This window comes from Polypterus senegalus, chromosome 2 (genome assembly GCF_016835505.1).
Source record: "Polypterus senegalus isolate Bchr_013 chromosome 2, ASM1683550v1, whole genome shotgun sequence".
In the NCBI taxonomy this organism is placed as follows: domain Eukaryota; kingdom Metazoa; phylum Chordata; class Cladistia; order Polypteriformes; family Polypteridae; genus Polypterus; species Polypterus senegalus.
The window spans coordinates 260,651,319-260,673,637 of NC_053155.1; the positions used below are offsets into that span (position 1 = coordinate 260,651,319).

The window sequence follows — 22,319 nt, forward strand, 5'->3', positions numbered from 1 at the left end:
TTTTGTTTGTGTTTAATAAAGAGGAACTAACCAAGTGACCGTCTCGGATCGTCATTACGTCTGGAAGACGCTACAGTAATTTTAACAAGATTAACGCTGACAGCAAACGCTGCAGGGAAAATTATGCCTTAAGCAAATTGTTTTGGTAGCAAATTAATCTTCCAAGCTTTTAACATGCTCGTTTAAATAGTACCTTTACAACTGTAATATCCTACGTGGCCTGCCTCTCAGTTGTAAACTCTCTGCATGCTCGCTCACGTGCTTTTTGCAGAGGTGGTAGAAGAGGTTTGTCGTGTTGGAGTCTGTGGTAGCGATCGGTTTGCAGCATAATTTGCACAGTACCGTTTTCTGGTCCGTGTCAGACTCTTCAAATCCAAACCATCTCCATACTACGGAGGTAGCCCCTCGTTTAGGAACAAGGTCCTTCTGTGTGGAGTTACCTGGTGTTGCCTCGTCTTCATCAGCTATGCTAGTGTGTCTGCATCCACGTGGTGGCCATCAAAACAATGAAAAAAATATTGCCGTAAACAGTTTATTTTGCGACACCACGAAACAAACGATAGCGTAATGTGCAGCGATAGACGTTTTCATATTGTCATCCGATATATATCGTTATATCGAACAGCCCTAACACACACACATACAAACAACCTCACATGTATTGCATCCCATATGTGATTTAATGGAAGGGGCATAGAAACACACCAAAAAATACATCAAACACCTGGCACACTTACTAGATAGTACTCCTGTCTGGAGAAAGATCACATCCAATTGACAGGGAAAGAGTGGGAACGCTGATGTGACTCAAGAGCCTTTCACAGGCAATGTGAGAAAAGTAATTGCACTTTGAATGGCAAGCAAGTTACTTGCTCAAAATACAAGCCTACTCTGTATTGAACGGTAAACAAAATGAGATGTTCTTTTGTTTTTCCTTTTTTTGGCTATGAGGCTATGTAATGTTCCAGACATAAAAATAAAATAGTTAACACGTTTTGAAAATAAAGTGCTTTTTCTAATTTTGTATCTATTTATTCATTTATGTAATTTGAGTTATTTTCCTCCAAAATAATATTCCACTCCAGAAAGAATTTTGTTTGAGCTTCTTTTAGAATCTAGAAAACCATATTTTACATATAAAAAAAAAAAATTTTTAAAGGAATACTGCCGTCCATTTTCCTTCCTCATGGGAGCGCGGCAGGGAGTAGAAGAGGAAGAGCTGCACGCCGACCGCCTCTGGGTCTGCTCGCTCTTCTGTAGCTGCGGGCTTTTCCACCATAAGTCATAACACTGAAAAATTGAGATTTAAAAATGGTATTTGTCTGCGGAAAAAGCTTTCGGAATGGCAGCAGGACCAGCTTTTTGTCATGAGCGGAGTCAAATGAGTTGATTCACTAAAAAACAACATAAGCATGTCCTTCGATGTCCTATCTTTTCTTGGTTTTTACTTCTGCAGTTGTGTGCTTATATAAACTTTTTTAATAGCAACACATTTAGCCAGAAAAAAAAAAAAAAATCACATAATTTTCTCACTGTTAATACAGATCCAGTAAGGACCAGGAAATACACAAACAGTGTGACTTAAAATAAATAAATTAACCAAGACATTTTTATTATAGCTCTGAGTAAATGTAAACATATCTGCTTTTTAAGGATGTATGCCACATGATGCACACAAGGAAACGACTGTTCGTTTTACAAGTCCAAATAAATTCACACCTCACAAGACATTTTGAGGAAGCTTCTTATTTAGACAAAAGTGCAGTTTACGTAAGAGACAGAGTAACAAATGCGGGCCCTTCTGAAAAAAAGGACTTCAGTTAGAACTGCTGGTTTGAAAAAATGCTAGTGAGTTGCTGTGCATTCATTGACAATTAAATTGTACTATCAAACAAATGCTGCAGTTACAGAGGCAACTTTACATTCCTTAGAAAGCCAAACTTCTGCTCTGATAGACTGAGCATTTTTAAAATCAAACTGAATAACAACCTGCAAATCATTTTGATAAAAAAAAAAAATGATGCTGGAATACTGTAATGGTGAATGATTATTTGCAAACTTGAAGAAGGGGCCTAAATGGCCTCGAAACCTTGCATATTGTAATCTTTTTAGTTAAAAGGTATCATTTTGCTTGACTTCTCATTGTATCCTCTGTAAAAACTTGCCTTACTATCAGTCCCAGTCTATTCACGCCAAGTTTCCAACATTTGTTTAATGTTTTCCAAGCTTTTAATGGCTTTATGCAACTGTTTTTCAGGCTTTTTAGGGCATTTCCAGGTACAGTATTTTTTAACCATTTTTAAGCATTTTTGAAGTGTTTTGCATGGAAAATATGATTGAGATCATTTGTGAGGTGACTGTTGTGTCTCCAGAATGTTTTCTATGACTTTAGGACTTTTAACTGTATTGAAGAGCAGATGTTGTCAGCATTATGTCTGCACATATCAGGTTCACTCTGTTCTTCAGCAAAGAGAGTTGAGAGGACAATTCTCAACTCTACATGAAGTAGGCAGCATTATGAAAAAAAAGAGAAAAAAAAAAAAAACAGGGTGGCGATAACCATGTAGGCAGTAATATTTTGGGCAAAAAAAAAAAAAAAAGAGAAAAAAAAGTATGTGATCTGGTCATCCACTTAGTTAGGAAGCAGTTATCGTGCACACCATTAATCAATTCAAAAAGAACTGAGCATATGTTGTATTCATATACAGTATATTTAATCCTGAATGTGTTAGGGGTAAATTTGAGCCAATGATTATTGTTGCAGCGCTGTGTACAAGGCAAAAAGCAAATGTGGTTGACAGTGCACTGATCCTTTTCAGTGCTCACTTGTACAGCCACGAGTACAAATACATCAGAAATTTTACAAAACGAAAAAGGAACCATTCATTCCATCAAGCCTATTTGTTTAGATAGATACTTTATTAATCCCAAGGGGAAATTCACATAATCCAGCAGCAGTATACTGATACAAAAAAACAATATTAAATTAAATAGTAATAAAAAAGCATGTAAAAGCAGACAATAACTTTGAGTAATGTTAGCATTTACTCCCCCGGGTGGAATTGAAGAGTCGCATAGTGTGGGGGAGGAACGATCTCCTCAGTCTGTCAGTGGAGCAAGACAGTGACAAAAGTCTGTCACTGAAGCTACTCCTCTGCCTGGAGATGACACTGTTCAGTGGATGCAGTGGATTCTTCATGATTGACAGGAGTTTGCGTAATGCCAGTCACTCTGCCACAGATGTTAAACTGTCCAACTTTACTCCTACAATAGAGCCTGCCTTCTTAACAAGTTTGTCCAGGCGTGAGGCGTCTTTCATCTTTATGTTGCCTCCCCAGCACACCACTGCGTAGAAGAGGGCACTTGCAACAACCGTCTGGTAGAACATCTGCAGCATCTTATTGCACATGTTAAAGGATGCTAACCTTCTAAGAAAGTATAGCTAAGCTGCCCCAATCTCTCATCCAAATGCTTCTTAAAGGTTGACAAGGTTTCTGATTTTACTACATGTCTCAGTAGTTTGTAACAGATTTCCACAACTTTTTGTATAAAGAAGTGCTTCCTGGCGTCTTAAATGCACTTTCTCTTAATTTCTACAGACAACCTCCAGTACATGATTCACCCTAAACACTAGAATTACCAGAGCCTACGAAAAAACTCGTAAATCCGTCCCACCTTAAATCGCTTCTTAAAACCGTTCTCACCTCTCCGCCAGCGTCTTTTGTTAATCTAAATGTGCTGATAAAAGAAAAGCTGCAAGTAGCCGGCTATTCCATCCCCCCACCGACTTAGAACGTGCACAAACTTCTCCCAGCTCATGCCTTGATTGATTTTCTGGGAGTGAAGTGAAGTTTACAGTGTAAATAGAAATAGTTCAGAAACCTCACAATATGAAGAAGAAAAGGATGATTCTGCTCCTGATTGATAACTATGCTGCCCACAACATGCTTCCGCATTTAGATAATGTTCACGATGAATTCCTCCCAAACAATTGCACAGCAGTGCTTCAGCCATTGGATTTGGGCATCATTCGCACCCTGAAAGTGTATTATCACAAGGAAATGCTGAGAAAAATTCTCGTCAGCATAACTTGTTGGCAGGAGGAGATTAAAATTAACGCGAAAGAAGATATTGAAATGATTGCAAACGCCTGGGCGCAAGTTAAAGAAAACACTATAGTAACAAATACAGAATTTCGTTACAACAAAATTTTTGTTACAACGAAATATTTTTTAGGTCCCTGGGAGTTCGTTGTAATGGAATTTCTAAAAAGTATAAATTAATAAGGGGTCTAAAGTTGACCTCTACAGGTTTGAGAAATGGCTATAAAAATAGTAACACTGAACGAATTTTGAATTAACAAAATACAAGCTTTGCTAACTTTTTGCCAAAATCGTATCAACAAAATTTTTGTTATAACGAAATATTTTTTAGGTCCCTGGGAGTTCGTTGTAATGGAATTTCTAAAATTTCTAAATTAATGAGGGGTCTAAAGTTGACCTCTACAGGTTTGAGAAATGGCTATAAAAATAGTAACACTGACCGAATTTTGAATAACAAAATACAAGCTTTGCTAACTTTTTGCCAAAATCGTATGAAAACATTTTGACATACACAGTAAGCACAGTGACTGCTTAGTTTACAAAGATTAAATTAGGTCTGACTGACACTTTATATACTTGTGTAATTTTACGTGAATGGTTTTCAGCATAAATACATAATCTGTAGTGGCATGTGGTTAGTGTCAAGAAGCTAGAAGTGAAAACCTTATCCCTATAAGCAATACATGAAGTTGCTCTACAAGATACAGGACAATCAGTCTCTCACCTAGTATAAGGCAGAAAAAATCTGAAGTGTCAAATTCATGTAAAAAAAAATATATATAAGTGGTGCGTAATTAAGGTAATTAAGTTAAGGCTTAACTGGAAATGCATATGTTTGATTTTTGACAAAGTCGCAAAATAAAATAAAAAGATAAAGTAATACAAAAATAAAATGGAACCAGCATATTTAACGTAGTGGCCGGCCATGATATCCAGCAACCTTGAGGGGATCCCGTGAAGTCTCAGGATGTTCCACAGGTCAGCTCAATCAACTGAGTTGAAGGCTTTACGAAAATTGACAAAGGCTAAAAAAAAAACACTGCTGATATTTGTGTTTGCGCTTGGCTGGCCTATACTCTGGTACAGTGAGTGTTGTGCAAAGTAATTCAGGCAAAACCTCTGCATTTTTCACATTTGATTCTGGGGTTCATCAGGAGTGCGTTTTTGGTCCTACTCTGTTCAATGCTTGCATGGACTGGGTATTGGGCAAGGTCATGGGATCCAGTGGTTGTGGGGCATCTGTTGGAGAATAAAGATTCACTGACTTTGCCAACAATGTGATGAGAGAGCGTCGACCTCGTTGAGAGGTTTACTTACCTCGGCAGTGACAGTCATTTCACTGATGACTCTTCCTATGAAGTCAGTAGACGGATTGGGGAAGCAATTCTGGGGTTTGTGTGGTCATGAGGTCGCTGGACAGGGGAGTGTGGTGCTCCCGATCACTATGCAAAAGGGCGAAGATCCAAGTCTTTAGAGTCCTGGTGCTTCCTGTCTTGCTATATGGTTGCGAGACATGGATGCTATCCAGTGACCAGAGATGAAGACTGGACTACTTCAGTACTGTGCCTCTTCAAAAAATCCTTGGGTACTGCTGGTTTGACTTTGTGTCGGATGAGTAGTTGCTCATGGAGTCACGAATGAGGCACATTACCTGCATTGTGAGGGAGCATCAATTACAGCATTTTACGGCCATGTGACGCGATTTCCCGAGGGTGATCCAGCTCACAGGACCCTCATTATTTATTACCCAACTGGCTGGACCAGGCCAAGTGGACGCCCACATAACACCTGGCTGCAGCAGATACAGGGTAATTTCTGGAAGATGGGACTGGACAGTGTCTGCCTGGGGGGTTTTCCAACCAGGATCCCAAGCTGTTTCGTTGTGTGGTGGGTGCGGCAACACACTGTACCAGTGCCTGCTCCCCAACCTGACCTGACCTGATATTTAATGTGTGTGTGTATACAAAAATATTTGTAATATTTGTCCCACTCGCTCTTCCATTAGACTACACACAGATAAATCTCAATTATACTCGATACTGTAAAAATACATTTCTTAATAAAAGGCAACATTCGTTTATTTGCTGTAAAACTAAATTTAATTCATTAAAGTAATCACACTTATACTCTTCTTTTTTCCGTTTCTGATTATCCTCTAAAACCTCTTTATGCAGTATTCAACTGATTCCTGGGTCTCCATAGTTCCACAGCAATAATCTCTGAATTTAACATCATATTCTCTGAAAACTCCATACAGCATTTCTCAGTGTTACTTTTTTAGCTTTTGTTACAGTACAATTGTACTCCTTATTCTTTCAATTTTATATTATGCTATTCTGCAAAAGTGTCTTGTGAACGTACAAGTTAATCATAGCATAATACAGATGCTTTTACTTACTTGCTGGGTGTTTCCTCACCTAATTCTATACTCATCACTAATCTGTCTTTTGTAAATTGTCTTCAAAAGCTCTGGCCAGAAGGATGTCAGAAAGGTACTTAAACAAAAATCAAAAAAAGCTCGGGTTCAGAAGGAATAAGTGGCCATCTGCTTTATTACTGTGCAGAGAAGCACTCTTCAATATTCCACTCCATATATGAAATGTCCTTGGATGTATGGCAAGTGCCCAGCCTATGGAAACGAGCAACTGTTATTCCATTGGCAAAAACTACACACTCTCAAAGCATGACATGACTTTAGATCGGTGGCATTAACTTCTCATAACATGAAATCCTTTGAGAAGTTAATTAAGAAACAACTACTTAACAAAACTGAAGCTCTTCTGGACCCTCACCTATGTGCATACTGAGCAAAGAGTGGAGGATGTCTCATCAACACTTTTGAATTTACTGTATGAGCACTTGGAAGGATCAAAAAGACATCCAAGATTGCGGTTTACAGACTTTTTGTCAGCTTTTAACACAATTCAGCCCCATATTTTACTTGAGAAACTGATTGATCAATTCTTTTTGGACCCTAACTTGTTGGGGTGTTTTCTGGCCTCTTTAACAAACAGCAAAAAGAGTAAGTGTCAATGGCTGTTACTCTGATAGCCCAAGTATACAGTACCTGTGAGCACTCCGTAAGGTTGTTGCTTACCTCCTCTTTTGTTTATCCTGTATACAAATGACTTCAGGAGTTTACACAAGAACAGAGATATCCGGAAATCTGCAGACGACTCTCATTGTGAATCTTCTACATGATAAGGAAGACAGCCATGGACCTATTGTCAATGAGCTTGTGCAATGGTGTGATCACTCATATTTACGACTCAGTATCTTTATATCGAAGACTAAAGATATGGCTGTAGAGCAATACAAATACCTGGGAACAATCATCAATAACAAACTAAACTTTAAACATGACACAGCTCAAATTTGTAAAAGAAGGGAAGTCACGATTTTTCTTTTTTTAGGAAATTCAGTTGTTTTAAAGTGGACAACCATAATGACATTTTTTATAAGTCCTTTACTGAATCCATTGTTACATTTGCTTTTATCTGTTGGTTTGGCAACCTCAGCAGTTAAGAATATAAATTATCTTAACAATATTATAAAAATGTTCAGTCAGATTATTAGTTCACAGCAGACTGAAATGTACTGGAAAAGGGTTAGAAAGAAAGCCAAGTTAATTCTGTCAGACTGTAGCCATCCTTTTTGCTCTAAAATTCCAGTTGTTGCCATTAGACTGCAGATTTAGGTTTCCAAAGGTAAAGAGCAACAGATTTAAGAACTCCTATTCCTAGAGCTGTAAGCATTTTAAATTCTGTTACTTGTAGGGATGCTGCTACATGTTATATTCTGCATTATTACTTTGTGTACTGTTGATAGTAATTATGCGTCTTTGTGTTGATCTTGAGTGTGTGTTCATGCAATAACACTGGTTGTCAAATGTTGCATCTTTGTTTGTCCATTGGGTCTCTTTTACAATGTCTTCTCTTTTTGTACTTTCCTGCTGCAAACAAAGTTCCCTCTGGGAAAACAATGTCTACCTAAACCTAAACCCGTAACAAACCTAATTAATGATTTGTAAAATGACGGCAGAACTATTTCAACTGACAACAGTTACAGGTCATTTTAAGTTTAAATAAGTAAAACAAAAGAAGCATTTAAAGCAATAATAGCAAGTACAAGTTATAATATGTTACTAATCTAAAAAGTGTTAGCAAGAATTGATGCTATATGGCAAACAATCACTGAACCCTGACAATATTTATGCTCTCACACAGCTTTCACAATGACAACAACAAAAATAGCAACATAAGACTTCGATCTTAACAAAATGATAGAGTGACAAGTCTGGTGAGATTTCCTGCCATGACACGTGGAGTCTTTTGTACCCTCTAAAGATACCTGGACTGTTTCCACCCTCATCACTGCACAGCCAATCATGCCAACACCTTACACATTAGCTGGTCTGTTTTAATGCCCACCGCCCATAACCTTTAATCACTGCAAAACTACCACTCAAGTAATTAGTTGCTGTCATCACCTGTGATACCACTGCAGAATGCCAGCTGTGCCAGAGTAATTGCCATCTGCAGTGATCCCATTCTTAAGAGTTGAGAGGCAGCAAACACATTTCAGTTATTCCCTATTGGCTACCAAAATATCGACTGTGTTAATAACAGAGTGTGACTTTTATATGTGGAGACCCGTTTGGTTATTAAATTGCGGCAGATACAGTATGCCTATGTAAGAAAGAAAGATTTTCTGATTAATAATTTTAAAATATATAATATACAGTACCGCTTGCATTTTAACCATTGTTGCAGTCTCCAGGAAGGTTTCGGGGAAAAAACGGTCCTCTTCTTGTCACACACAACTGCAGTTTCAAATGCTACACTTACACGGGACGATTTAATTTATACTGATAAACTCTCTCTCACACGTAATCCTTGTTTGCAAAAGTAGTATGACAGAATAGATCCATTTGGTGTACCCAAGAACTATTACTCGAGCAAGTAATCTATCTTGACAAACTCATTGACGACGAGGCTAGGCCCGTATACTGTACACAAAAAAATCATAAGCATAAAAACAAGCATTTATGACATGACACCAAGCCATGTTTGGCAGTTAATAAGAAGGTCCATTGATTATAAGCAACTACACGAAATATCATAAATGTAAACCGTAAGAAAATCTGCATCAGAAGTAGTACAACTTTAAAGATCTCAAAAGCTACCTATGTAAAAAGCAAAAGCACATTTACAGAAGAAGTAACATAAAACAATGTAATAGAACTGAATGCGTTGTTTCTTGTTTAGACCACCGTCAAAAACACTGCCGGTTAAAAGTATAATGGTGCTGCTGTTTTAATATATTTCGCAAAGAACTCGTTATCTCGCTCATTCACTCACCAGCCAACGCACTTCTCACCTGAAACCGGCTCAACCAGGCGTCAGTCACAGTAACGCTCTATCTATCTTTTCCTACAGACACTCCGGCATTTAAGCCTCCGTGAGGATCGCCATAATTTTGCGTACATTTTTGTAACTCCTAAATGCAGCAACAATGTGGCAGAAAATATAAATTACAATACGATGACTTCAGTTAAAAGAAAAAATCATCATGAGCCATCTTACACCGAGTGAAGAGTGTAGATGTATGTATTAAAAATTTATCAAAATACAATTATACGTACCAAATTAGTCAAATTTCAGTACCGATATGATCAGTGATCTTAAAGTACTTACCAAGAAAAAACAATTGTATTCCAACATATAATCCCAATATCTGAGACAAATACGAAGTCTTCGTCTCCATTGTGCAACTACAACCCAGGCTCTTTCCTGCCTTTTTTCTCCACCCCTCCTACCATTACGTTTTCCCATGAAAAGATATGGATTGGTGGGTAGCATTACGGCTATTGGTGTCTTCGTATGTCAATCAAATAACTCTGCGCATTTTTGGTTCGGATCCCAAAACCCATCAAAAATGCAATCGGGAAAATATAAACAAAATAAATATTTTATATTCACGACAGGTCGATGAAGTGTAATTAAAATACACCATTTTTATCAGCGCCATATTCATTTAAAATATAAGAAATTCAGGAAATAAATGCAATTAAATTAAAAGCACACAAGCAAATAATCACCCTGGCTCGTTGGTCTAGGGGTATGATTCTCGCTTAGGGTGCGAGAGGTCCCGGGTTCAAATCCCGGACGAGCCCTTCTTTTAACAAGTTTGAAAATAAAAAATACTCGAATTACACATTCTAAACTAAAACAAAAAATGTCTATATGCTATTGAAAACTCAACGACATACAAAACAATACTTCATTATTCCTTAGCTGACCTAATTGGTTTCGGAGCGACACACGTTTCATAAGTAGACATATCACTTAACCGTGCTAGTTAACTACTATGCAATTTTTTACATGTACACTACATTTATAATAACTATAAAAATGTTTAGAGTAATATCCATAAATGTACAATAAATAAAAAAGCTTTGGGCTCGTCCGGGATTTGAACCCGGGACCTCTCGCACCCGAAGCGAGAATCATACCCCTAGACCAACGAGCCGCTCTGAAAGAATTCTTCATTTCATGGCTTTTCAGTACAGGATACATTTTTATTGCATTATTTTTATTTAATAATTAACAGTTTTACATTTAACAAGCGAATCATCGTTTTGATCAACTTCCGTTAACCAACATGTGATTGCTCACAATTCTACATTTTGATAACCATTTATTTATTCCCGTCATTAGTGCGTTCATTTTTTTTCGACAGCAGCCGAAAGAAGAAGACCGCTAAAATCCATTTTAAAAATGTTCCCGCACCTCATTATGTTCGAGCATTAAGAATGAAGACCTGCAAAACGAAGACGAAGCGTGAAGAATAACCATGGACCCTACCGGCTTTTAAACGGACACTTCTTTATTTTTCGAATTAATCAACGTTTGAACTGGACACCAGAAGCTAACCGTTTTCCCAATTGCTTTAAAAAATCCATCCATTCATGGTCTGTTTAACGTATGATTTCCTTAATTAAAATATAGCTATTATAAAACTACTAATGCAAATCGCAAACAACAACTATACACCAATCGAAGTAAAACAATTTATAAAAAATGCAAAACAGTTTGCATTTTGCACGCGCTACTGAATATTTTAAAATGGCTAACTTTTGTGCAGCTTTTATATTTAAAATTAAATTTGGTTAATGAACAGATTTACTTTCATCCCCTTATTTAAACCCATTGCCCCAGTTCATGGAGCTTTCAAACACTTCAAGCACTCCAATAGCGACACCCTGAAGACGAGACACCCTACCACCTCACACATTCAGCCACCGGAGACGCTTTGAGGCCCGTAAAATGACGCTGCCGTTTGATGCGTCTCATTTTTTTTTCTCCATTGACACCCGATCCTTTATTTGTAGAGGGGTATTTGCATTTATTTCTTGCTAACCCACCCCAGATAACTGAATTGCCGTAACTCTAAATTGCGCTGCGCTCTGAAATGTTTTTCAATTGGAAATCAATTGGCTAAAAGTTCTAGTTAAGAATTAAAAAACAGAAAACATATTCCTGATAAAGTGAATATATAATGTCTTATTTTTCTACAATTTTCAACGCTAAAGTGGCGAGTAACGTGTCACTGGTAACTGGGCCAATCAAGCCTTACTGAAGATTAAGATGCTTTTTTACCAACCAGACAATTCCCAAGCCCTGCAAGCATATCAACGTTGCACCATTGTGTAAACGGCGAAAAAAGTAGAAACATGAAAACCTCCCAAACCTCAGTTCACTATTCAATCCACTGTTTACCGTAGCGCATGAAATTTTGGCAGTTGAAGCGACGCTTGACCACATGACATAGCCAAACGCACCAATGAGGAGGCACACAGATACCGAAAACTACTAGAATGAATGTAGAATTTGAAGTACTTTTAAGAGTAACAGCATAAAATAAACACAGACAGCTCACAGACTTTAATCTCCAATAAGATCCATTGTGGAAAGTGGAGTTGTCCCTTTACTACCATATATCATATACGCTTTCGACTTAATAAATACTCATTTTGCTTAATTACTGATTTTTCTAACATTTAGAATGAAGATCTTGAATCGGTGAACAATGCTTTTAATTTGATAGATACATCAGAAAGTGCATTTTATGTTCTACTACTACAGTGTCACTAAAATTGATGGCAGGATATACTATTGTTAGAAGCCACTGTGCTCAGGTTAAATTCATGTTGTAAGTCTCTGTGCTCAAGGATAACATTTTTTTTTTCAGTGGAGGTTGGACATTTGTGAACCTGTAGTACTCAACAATGCAAACGTATATTCTTTGATAAATGACCTGGATTTTACTATGTTGTTACATTTTAGTTTTTACACCAATGTATATTACTTAGGCTTTGAAAACAACTTTTTTTTGTTTACTGGTTCATTTTTAACAATGAAATATGCTGTTTCAGTAGGACCTCTAAACATATGTCTTTTCAATTATGTGCATCCATTGACATATTGCTGTTATGATTGTGTTTGTATTTTAATCATGTTTACTTATGGTTTGGAACCATGCAGAATATAATTCTATTATTAGTTTTTACTTCTGAATTGGTTTTTGACTTAGTTAAAATATTTTCTTATATATTGATTTTGAATGGTGCTGACATCCTCTGAATTTATTTTTTGTGGATAGATAGATAGATAGATAGATAGATAGATAGATAGATAGATAGATAGATAGATAGATAGATAGATAGATAGATTAATCCCCAAGCGGAAATTCACATACTCCAGCAGCAGCATACTGATAAAAACAATATTAATCAAAGAGCAATAAAAGCGCAGTGCACGTTAAAAAATGCAAGGTGGAGAGTGTGAGGCAGGTATAACAGTCTATAATATTGTGTAGTGTTAACATTTACCCCCCTGGGTGGAATTGATGAGTCGCATAGTGTTTGGGATAAACAATCTCCTCAGTCTGTCAGTGGAGCAGGACGGTGACAGCAATCTGTTGCCACCTTGGTTGCATCCATGAGAGACCAAGATGTGTGCAATATTTGAATCTTCATTGTCTAAGACTTAGAATCTTGGAATTTAATAATCTGCTATAAATGTTTCTAGAGTTTAAGGTTTTGATGGCTGTTTTTGTCTTTCCAGTCTACAAAAAAAAGCTTCATTACAAAAAGTAGGCCTCATTGTTTCAGTGAGATCTAGGCACAAAATGAACCTGGCCCCAAACTCAAGAAGCACGCCTTGAAGCTACAGTAACTAAGATAAAACTCTGTTAAAGAGAGAGAAAAAGTAAAACTTATGGCGCACAACTGAAAAAAATATTTCTTGAATATATTAAATCAAGTTTAAGTACAATTACAAAAAGCAAACAATCAGAAAATTGTCAAAAATGCTTATGAAAGTCTTTTAGAATATCAGGAACAAAAATACGCAAAGCAAAAAATATATAACAAGCTTATTATTATAGAGGGCAGTCCGACAGCTGCAGAGGACTCCGTCCCCTAAAAAGGACGATGAACCGACCTAATAAATACACAATCAACACAATATAATAAAAAATTATTTAATAACATATAATAAAATACAAACAGAATGAACACACAGCATTTACAAAATAATACTTTAAAGAAAAAGAGAAGAGTACATAAAAAGAAAAGACATTTCGATATCTCATAAAACTTTTTGGCTGAACCATTCAGTGTAGTGTTTTTCAGAGAGATATGCTATGCACTTCAAAGCATTCCGAGTTGAGCCACACAAATGTCTGGTCAATGTTGAAGTTTTGAACTAAATATATTTTATTTTAGTATGAACATATGAAATTATATCTCCATCATAGACTAACCACTGGTAAAGAGATAGCCACTTTATTTAAAACTCTCTTTGATTTTTATTTGCTATAGCTATAGCTGGCATGACTTGTGTTTTCCTTCCTCATCCCAAAGCCATGCAAGTTAGATGATCTGATGACTCTAAATGTAACTGTCTTAAACTCGGTGCAGCCAATGCAGGAAACTGCTCCCAGGCCCAATGTACTAGAATGGATGGCTGGACAGACAACTAGAGCCATGTACATTACAATTGATGAATACATGCAAAATCTCTCTTTTTCAGGCTACTAATGACACTGGATTAAAAACCAATTCATCTTGTCATCATTTTAACTTCCTCATTCAAATGCATGACATTGCAAGTTAAAAGGATTATAATTTATAACTGAATGCCTCATTCTTAAGGCATGCCTGAATCATTTATTTTTCTTTCTGAACTTATTCCATAGTAGGTCAAACTGTACTAAAGAAAGTATTTTTTGTCTCGAAAGAGAAGCTGAACTTTCCTGTTTTATTACTTTAAACCTAGCGGGATTTTCGAGTAAGAAGTGAGATTCCTGCAATTCTGCACTAAAATCAAAGCCCCGGCTTATGTAGGAAATATAAAGGTGAATAGCAAAGGTATTTAAATATTGTTGCTTTTGCAAACATACTTAAAATACATCAATACAGCTGATAGAAGTTGCTGCTATAAAGTAAAATTTTTAACAAGCGCATATTGGCATAGGTAGAAGCTAATAAAGGAACATTACATACATGTTTAAAAACATTTCTCCATGCAGAGAACAGTACATTCAAGACAGCAGAAAATAAAAAATATATTTAGCTATATTGCCACTGAAACTTTCATTAAGTATTGAATTCAGCAGCTAAAAAGGAGATTATGACAATTCTATTTAAAGCAATGAATTCATAAGCGGAATTAAAAAAAATGTAACATTCTTTAGCTTTCTTGGGTATGTATGAAAAACTATACGAAGCTTTAAAATAAGAAAATCATCTTAAAATTGCTAACATACTCTTTATATACTATTAAATATCGCTTTATGGAACTTTCAAACCCCACCTGCCTTTTTGCTTGATATTCTGCTCCGCAGACCTCTTACAAAATGCTAGTAAACACAATTTAAAATTTGTATAAAGGATGGCTTGACTACAATATGTCATCAACAAGCCTGTTTTTCTCACACAGTATAATTTTATAAATTAATGGTCTGCCCCTTGCGGAAGTATGCACAGTAAATGCTAGCTCAATGCAGCTTCTCATACTCATAGTAGACTAGAAAAGGACTTGACTAACAATAAATCTGAAAGATCTCTGTTTCTGAAAAGCTACATTTAACACTCAAGGACATGTCTAGGAAATCACACTCTACATACAAAGCAGCTTCAACAATCTGTTTTTAAAAGTGTTAGCTAGATATCAATTTCACATACTTTGGTTGCCAACTCCGATATTAACATTATAACAATTATTTTTAAAGCAATTCATTCATAAGCTTTATTTCAAAATAAATGTAACCTGTAAATGTAAATGTAAATTGGCAAACTCATTCATATTAAAGAAGCTAATCAATCTAAAATTGACATCTTTATAATGAAATTAGAGAATGTGAAACCTCCTCGACAACAGGTCCCTGCAAAAATAAGGTAGCATCAGAAATATTATTTGGTCATCTACATTTAAATGTGCTACATAAATATACAGGGCTATTCAAAATGAAAAAGCAGATTTCAAAAATGTACTTCAAACAAACTGTATAAGACAGAAACACATTCCACACATCACTGGATTGAGGAAAGTTCAAAGTTTGGTCCTATGGTCCTGGAAGTTGCATTTCCTCAACATGAGTACCATGTGTAGAGCGACAAGCATCAAAATGGTAGACCATTTTTTGCTACACACAAGTCAACTGGTCCCTAGTTACAGAATTCACAGCTTCCTCAATTCATCTTGAAGCATCTTGAAGATTAGCGGGCACAGGTTGAACAAACACTCTTTCTTTAATGTAACCCCATAGATAAAAAAACTGGGGATAAGGTCTGGAGACCTGAGAGACCATAGACAATGAGGAAGATCTTGTTGTCCACCTCTTCCAATCCAATGGACTCACACTTCACCAACTGCAGTACGTAGAATGACTTCTCTTGTGGTGTTGTCACCATTTTACTATGAACGAGAAACAGCGCTCGGTAGCACTCACTGGTACTTCTAGGTTAATAATACATTTTATTTATATAGCGCCTTTCCCATGCTCAAGGCACTTACAGAATATAAGAAAGAACGGCAGGGTATACAGTATATAGCATAGTACAAACCAAATAAATAAATAAAGAAGATTAAGACAGTAAATTCAGAGAAAGCCTAACAGACAACATAATTGATGGTCTAGCACACACACATACAGGTTACATGAGCATCTTGAGAGAGAGGTAGACTGAGAGAAGGGGAATGAAGTCAAGTAGAGCTAAAAGCCTTCCTGAACAGATGCGTTTTGAGTTGTTTTTTAAAGAATTCATGGAGTCAGCTGACCTTTTTAATTTCGGTAGGTCATTCCAGAGTCTGGGCGCTATACAGTTGAAGGCCCTGTCACCCATGGAGTGTAGATTAGTGTGGGGCACAACAAGATTGCCAGAATCAGAGGACCTTAGTGGGAAGACAGGCACATAGTGATGGAGAAGGTCACTGGTGTAGTTTGGCATGGGGTTATTTAAGGCTTTGTAGGTTATTAGTAGGATTTTATATTCGATTCTGTAAGACACAGGGAGCCAGTGAAGACGGAGCAGGATGGGTGTGATGTGCTCGCTGCTGCTGGTTCGAGTGGGGACTCTTGCAGCTGAGTTTTGAATAAGCTGGAGCTGTGATATAAGATTAGAAGGGGCACCTGCCAGCAGCGAGTTACAATAATCTATGCGGGATGTGATAAAAGCGGTTCACCGAAAAAAGCGCGATAGACATATGCGCCACGACAAAACCGCGACCGACAAATGAGCGCCGACAAACCCGCTAAATGTGGTTTTAAAATCGCCATTCTTTGCAGTAGAGGCAGGTCTGATGAGATCACCGCCAAAATTGACTGGGAAAGAGCTCATTTTATTAAGTTGCATTTTAGTCCCAATTTGCAGGAGTTCAGTTTTGTTGCAATTTAATTTTAAAGAGTTCTGTTCCATCCAGGTTTTAATTTTACTAAGGCAGGTTGTGAGCTGAGAAAACTCTGATGAAGTTCCACTTTTAACATTGAAGTAGAGTTGAGTATCATCTGCATAAAAATGACAGCCCAGTCCATAGCTACGAATAATATGGCCAAGGGGAAGCTTATAAATACAGAAGAGAAGAGGGCCGAGGACAGAGCCCTGAGGAACTCCTTGTGTGACTGGTGCCGAGCTGGATCTGCTGTTGCCAAAACTTTGTATGCTGCATCCACCACATGACAAACCAACTCAGTATCCCAGATTAGGACCAGAGTGCCAGCCATGTAACAGGTGACATCTCAGCACCACACTAGCTCACATGGAATAGGCAGGCTTTTAAACTTGGAACTTTCCTCTATCCAGCGATGTGCGGAATGTGTTTCTGTCTTATACAGTTTGTTTGAAATAAATTTTTGAAACCTGCTCTTTCATTTTGAATGGTCCTGTATGTAAAGGCAATCACGATGAAAAGGAACTTGACCCAACACATACTCTAAAGACCTTAGCCAGCACAAACTATCATTTCTTTGTGTTAAAGTGCAAGTCTGATTATTTATGGGAACTCAGTACAGCTGCTAAGTGGTGCAAGTGCTCTTCCCAGGTGCTGGAATAGAGACAATAATATCAACCAGACAGACAGCACTCTAGTCTCTATGCGACTGTACCAGTCTCTCTACCAGATGCTGGAATGACACCAGCACACCAGGGGACCCAAAGGTACACGGTATTGTCAATGTATACCGTGGGTGGTAAACATGGTCTTTTTCTCTGGAGTCAAGGGAATCTGGCAATATCTCTTAGTCATATGACCTGCCATGTTTTGGTCCCAGAATGGTGGGGTTATATCATGGACTGGTACTCTCTTTCATATCCCAAGGCCTAACTTTTTTTTTTTTTTACTTCTTTGATTGCTTAGGGAGATGATATGGTCATTCCTGCATTATTATTAGAAATATGACAATATCATTAGAAATCAACAGAGTAAGGTCAGGTTAAATGGCTACATTATCTTCTATATTTATTATCTGTTGAATAGTCTGTCAGTATGAGGATGTACAGTATTTATGCTCCTGTTGTATGGGCTCATGAGGTCCTATAATATATGCACCTAGCCTGTCAGAGTACGTAAATCAACAACTTATTATCCATTTTACATACTTTGCACTGTTACAGGAGGGGTCTGCAGTCACTGCTTTTTCACTATGCTGTTGTCTATGAAAATAATGGCAGTCAGGACAGTCGCTTATACTGTATGTCTAAGTCTTTATGAGAAAGAACAACATCCTTCTCTGTAAGATCTGGTAGCACTGCTGCCTCGCAGTTAGGAGACCCGGGTTCGCTTCCCGGATCCTCCCTGCATGGAATTTGCATGTTCTTCCCGTGTCTGCGTGGGTTTCCGCCGGGTACTCCAGTTTCCTCCCACAGTCCAAAGACATGCAGGTTAGGTGCATTGGCGATTCTAAATTGTCCCTAATGTGTGCTTGGTGTGTGGGTGTGCCCTGCAGTGGGCTGGCACCCTGCCCAGGGTTTGTTTCCTGCCTTGCACCCTGTGTTGGCTGGGATTGGCTCCAGCAGACCCCCGTGACCCTGTAGTTAGGATATAGTGGGTTGGATAATGGATGGATGCAGGTGGTGTAGAGTTTTAGCCTTCCTGCTGGGAAAAGGGTGAAAGAGAAGTGATTCCAGTCGTCTTCCATTTGGTTTTTCTCCATTCAATAAAGGGAAACAGAGACTGAAAGAATAACTGTTCAACTCCACTTCTACTAACCCAGTTAACTCTTAAAATAAGAGACTCACTATGTGTTTGTGTTGATAATAATGAAAATGAATAAATACAAACAATAAAAGCTAACATTCATGTACTGTAAAGAAAAAATGCACTTGACTAATTTTAATATTTCTGTACACATAGTTTGATTACCGAAGGAGTGTATTTTATTGTGCTAAAGTTCATTTTAGGTTGGTGTCAGGTGATCTCCACTAGGTTACTTCCGTAATTTGTATCAGCGGAACCTCTAACAGTGGTTTTATTATTGTTACATATTCTTTTGTTAATCTGTCTTTATCTTTTTACTTCTATAAAACTACTGCAAACTCTTCTGTAAAATGCATATGGATGAATTGCTTGTTTTTTAAAACCCTCAAAAGTTATGTTTGAAACATATCTTGTTAGCATTCTTACGGGCCCTGGACTGAAAACGAATGCTGGCTGGAGAAACTGCTCATAATCCTAAAGCAAAAGAAAAATTCACCTTTCAGCTTTTGCCAAGAGTCACCTGAAAGTGAAACATTACTGTATAGGTTTAGCTAAATACAGCTTATCAACATTGTCAGAAATTAGAACATTAGAACATTAGAACACTCTAGACGAGAACAGGCCATTCAACCCAACAAAGCTCGCCAGTCCTTTCCACTTATTTCTTCCAAAAAAACATTGAGTCGAGTTTTGAAAGTCCCTAACGTCTTACAGTCTACCACACTACTTGGTAGCTTATTCCAAGTGTCTATGGTTCTTTGTGTAAAGAAAAACTTCCTAATGTTTGTGCGAAATTTACCCTTAACAAGTTTCCAACTGTGTTCCCATGTTCTTGATGAACTCATTTTAAAATACAAGTCTCGATCCACTGTACTAATTCCCTTCATAATTTTAAACACTTCAATCATGTCACCTCTTAATCTTCTTTTGCTTAAACTGTAAAGGCTCAGCTCTTTTAATCTTTCCTCATAATTCAACCCCTGTAGCCCTGGAATCAGCCTAGTCGCTCTTCTCTGGACCTTTTCTAGTGCTGCTATGTCCTTTTTGTAGCCTGGAGACCAAAACTGCACACAGTACTCAAGATGAGGCCTCACCAGTGCATTATAAAGGTTGAGCATAACCTCCTTGGACTTGTACTCCACAGATCGTGCTATATAACCTAACATTCTGTTAGCCTTCTTAATGGCTTCAGAACACTGTTGGGAAGTCGATAGCTTAGAGTCCACTATGACTCCTAAATCCTTCTCATAAGGTGTACTCTCAATTTTCCATTGTGTATTCAAACCTAATATTTTTACTTCCTATGTGTAATACTTTACATTTACTGACATTAAATTTCATCTGCCACAAATCTGCCCAAGCCTGTATGCTATCCAAGTCCTTCTGTAATGATATAACGGATTCCAAATTATCTGCTAATCCACCTATCTTGGTATCATCTGCAAACTTAACCAGCTTGTTACTTATATTCCTATCTAAATCATTTATATATATTAAAAATAGCAGCGGCCCTAGCACTGACCCCTGTGGAACACCACTCTTAACATCGGCCAGTTCTGATGAGGTTCCTCGCACCATCACCCTCTGCTTCCTGTGTCTGAGCCAATTCTGCACCCATCTAAAACATCACCCTGAACTCCCACTTCTTTTAACTTGATGCCCAACCTCTCATGTGGCACCTTATCAAATGCTTTCTGAAAGTCCAGATAAATAATATCATAAGCTCCACTTTGATCGTATCCTTTTGTTGCCTCCTCATAGAATTCCAACATGTTAGTAAAACACGACCTCCCTCTTCTGAACCCATGCTGACTGTTCAGAATAACTCCTGTCCTTGCCATGTGTTGCTCAATCTTATCCTTAATAATTCCTTCCATTAATTTTCCTGTGATGCATGTTAAGCTTACTGGCCTATAGTTGCTTGGATCTGCCCTGTCACCCTTTTTATATAATGGGATGATATTTGCCATTTTCCAGTCCTTCGGAATCTCTTCAGTGCAGTGACTTCCTAAAAATATGTGTCAAGGGTTTATATATGTACTCACTAGCCTCCTTAAGAACACGAGGATAAATATTATCTGGTCCTGGTGATTTGTTTGATTTCATCTTATTTAATCTGAGCAGCACTTCTCCTCTACAATTTCCAAATCCCTCAGTACCTCCTTAGTAGTTGCGTTTACCTCTGGCAGGTTATCCACTTGCTCACTTGTAAACACCTCAGAAAAATGTAAGTTTAGGGCATCTGCTATTTCATTGTCTGTATCTTTTAATTCCCTTTACTATTCCTGATGAACTTGACCTCCTCCTTAACTGTTCTTTTACTACTAAAATACTGAAAGAATCTCTTGGGGTCTTCTTTCGCCTTATCTGCTATATTCCTCTCCAACTGTCTTTTAGCCTCTCTGATATCCTTCTTAATGGTTGCCCTCATGTTCTCATACGCGCTACGATTCACTTTGCAGTCATTAGTCTTATATGCCTTATAAAGCAGTTTTTTTCTTTGCAACTTTTTAAAATCTTTATTAATCCACCATGGAGGTTTTTTTTTAGTTTCTTATTAATTCCAAATTTAGGTATGTATCTGTCCTGAATTACATGTAAAACATTTTAAAACCTGTTCCACTGCTCCTCGACTGTCTCCACATTTAAAAGCTTATCCCAGTCTATCCTATTTAGACTTTGTCGCATCTGCTCAAAATTAGCCCTACCAAAGTTCAACTTAACAATTTTAGTCTTTGCATCTGTACTCTTACAAAATACTGAGAATTGTATTACATTATGGTCACTTGACCCTAGTGGTTCAATCACCTCTACACCCTCAATTCTATCCTGATTATTACAGAATACTAAATCCAGTCAGGCTTCACCCCGTGTTGGTGCTTTAACATGCTGTGTTAAAAAACAGTCGCTGATTACTTCTGATATTAGAGTTGCATTGCACCAGAAAAGGAGATATTAACAAAGATTTAATTCCACTCTGAAAAAAAAATAAAAAAGAAGGTGGCAACAAAGGAAGTTTTGGCTGTTGAGCCTTCATTATATACTGTACTATTGATTTAGTGTTTCTCAAACTGATTTGTTACCAGAAGTAAAGGGCAAATATGAGTAGGAAAGATACTGGTATTTTAAACCAACATGATCCGTATTAATGGTAAACTCCTTTTTTAGGTGTACACAATTTGCTCCTTGTGTTATGGCAAGCACTTTCCTGACTACCACATACACACCTTTATTTTTCTCTTTGCTATTACTACTCATGTTCCAAGCATTTTATTTCTCCATATAACCTTTAGTAATATGGTGTTTAAACTGGTTGTTGTGCCTGTTCCTTTAGAGAGAGAACATGGAAAGTGCTGCTGGTTTTCAATGCCTCTTTTTTTCATTTAGAGTCAAGCAAAATTAGAGGAGTTTAACAGGACTCAGTACTTGACTCACACTTGACCTGAAACCTCCC

General features: G+C 37.4%; 1 protein-coding gene and 2 non-coding genes across 4 annotated transcripts in view; 1 reads left to right on the forward strand and 2 right to left on the reverse strand.

The window, feature by feature from the left end:
• Positions 1-9,901, reverse strand: part of mpzl1l (myelin protein zero-like 1 like) — a 92,203-nt gene extending 82,302 nt beyond the window's left edge. For both annotated transcript variants that reach the window (XM_039745436.1, XM_039745437.1), the window contains exon 1: positions 9,800-9,901. In XM_039745436.1, the coding sequence (XP_039601370.1) occupies positions 9,800-9,869 (70 nt within the window). In that variant the 5' untranslated portion in view covers positions 9,870-9,901. The remainder of the gene's footprint in view (positions 1-9,799) is intronic.
• Positions 9,902-10,206: 305 nt separating this feature from the next.
• On the forward strand, positions 10,207-10,278 carry trnap-agg. Its single transcript has one exon. It is a non-coding gene; the product is annotated as a tRNA-Pro (tRNA).
• A 284-nt stretch (positions 10,279-10,562) lies between these two features.
• On the reverse strand, positions 10,563-10,634 carry trnap-cgg. The gene has a single exon. It is a non-coding gene; the product is annotated as a tRNA-Pro (tRNA).
• Between the last annotated feature and the right edge of the window lie 11,685 nt (positions 10,635-22,319).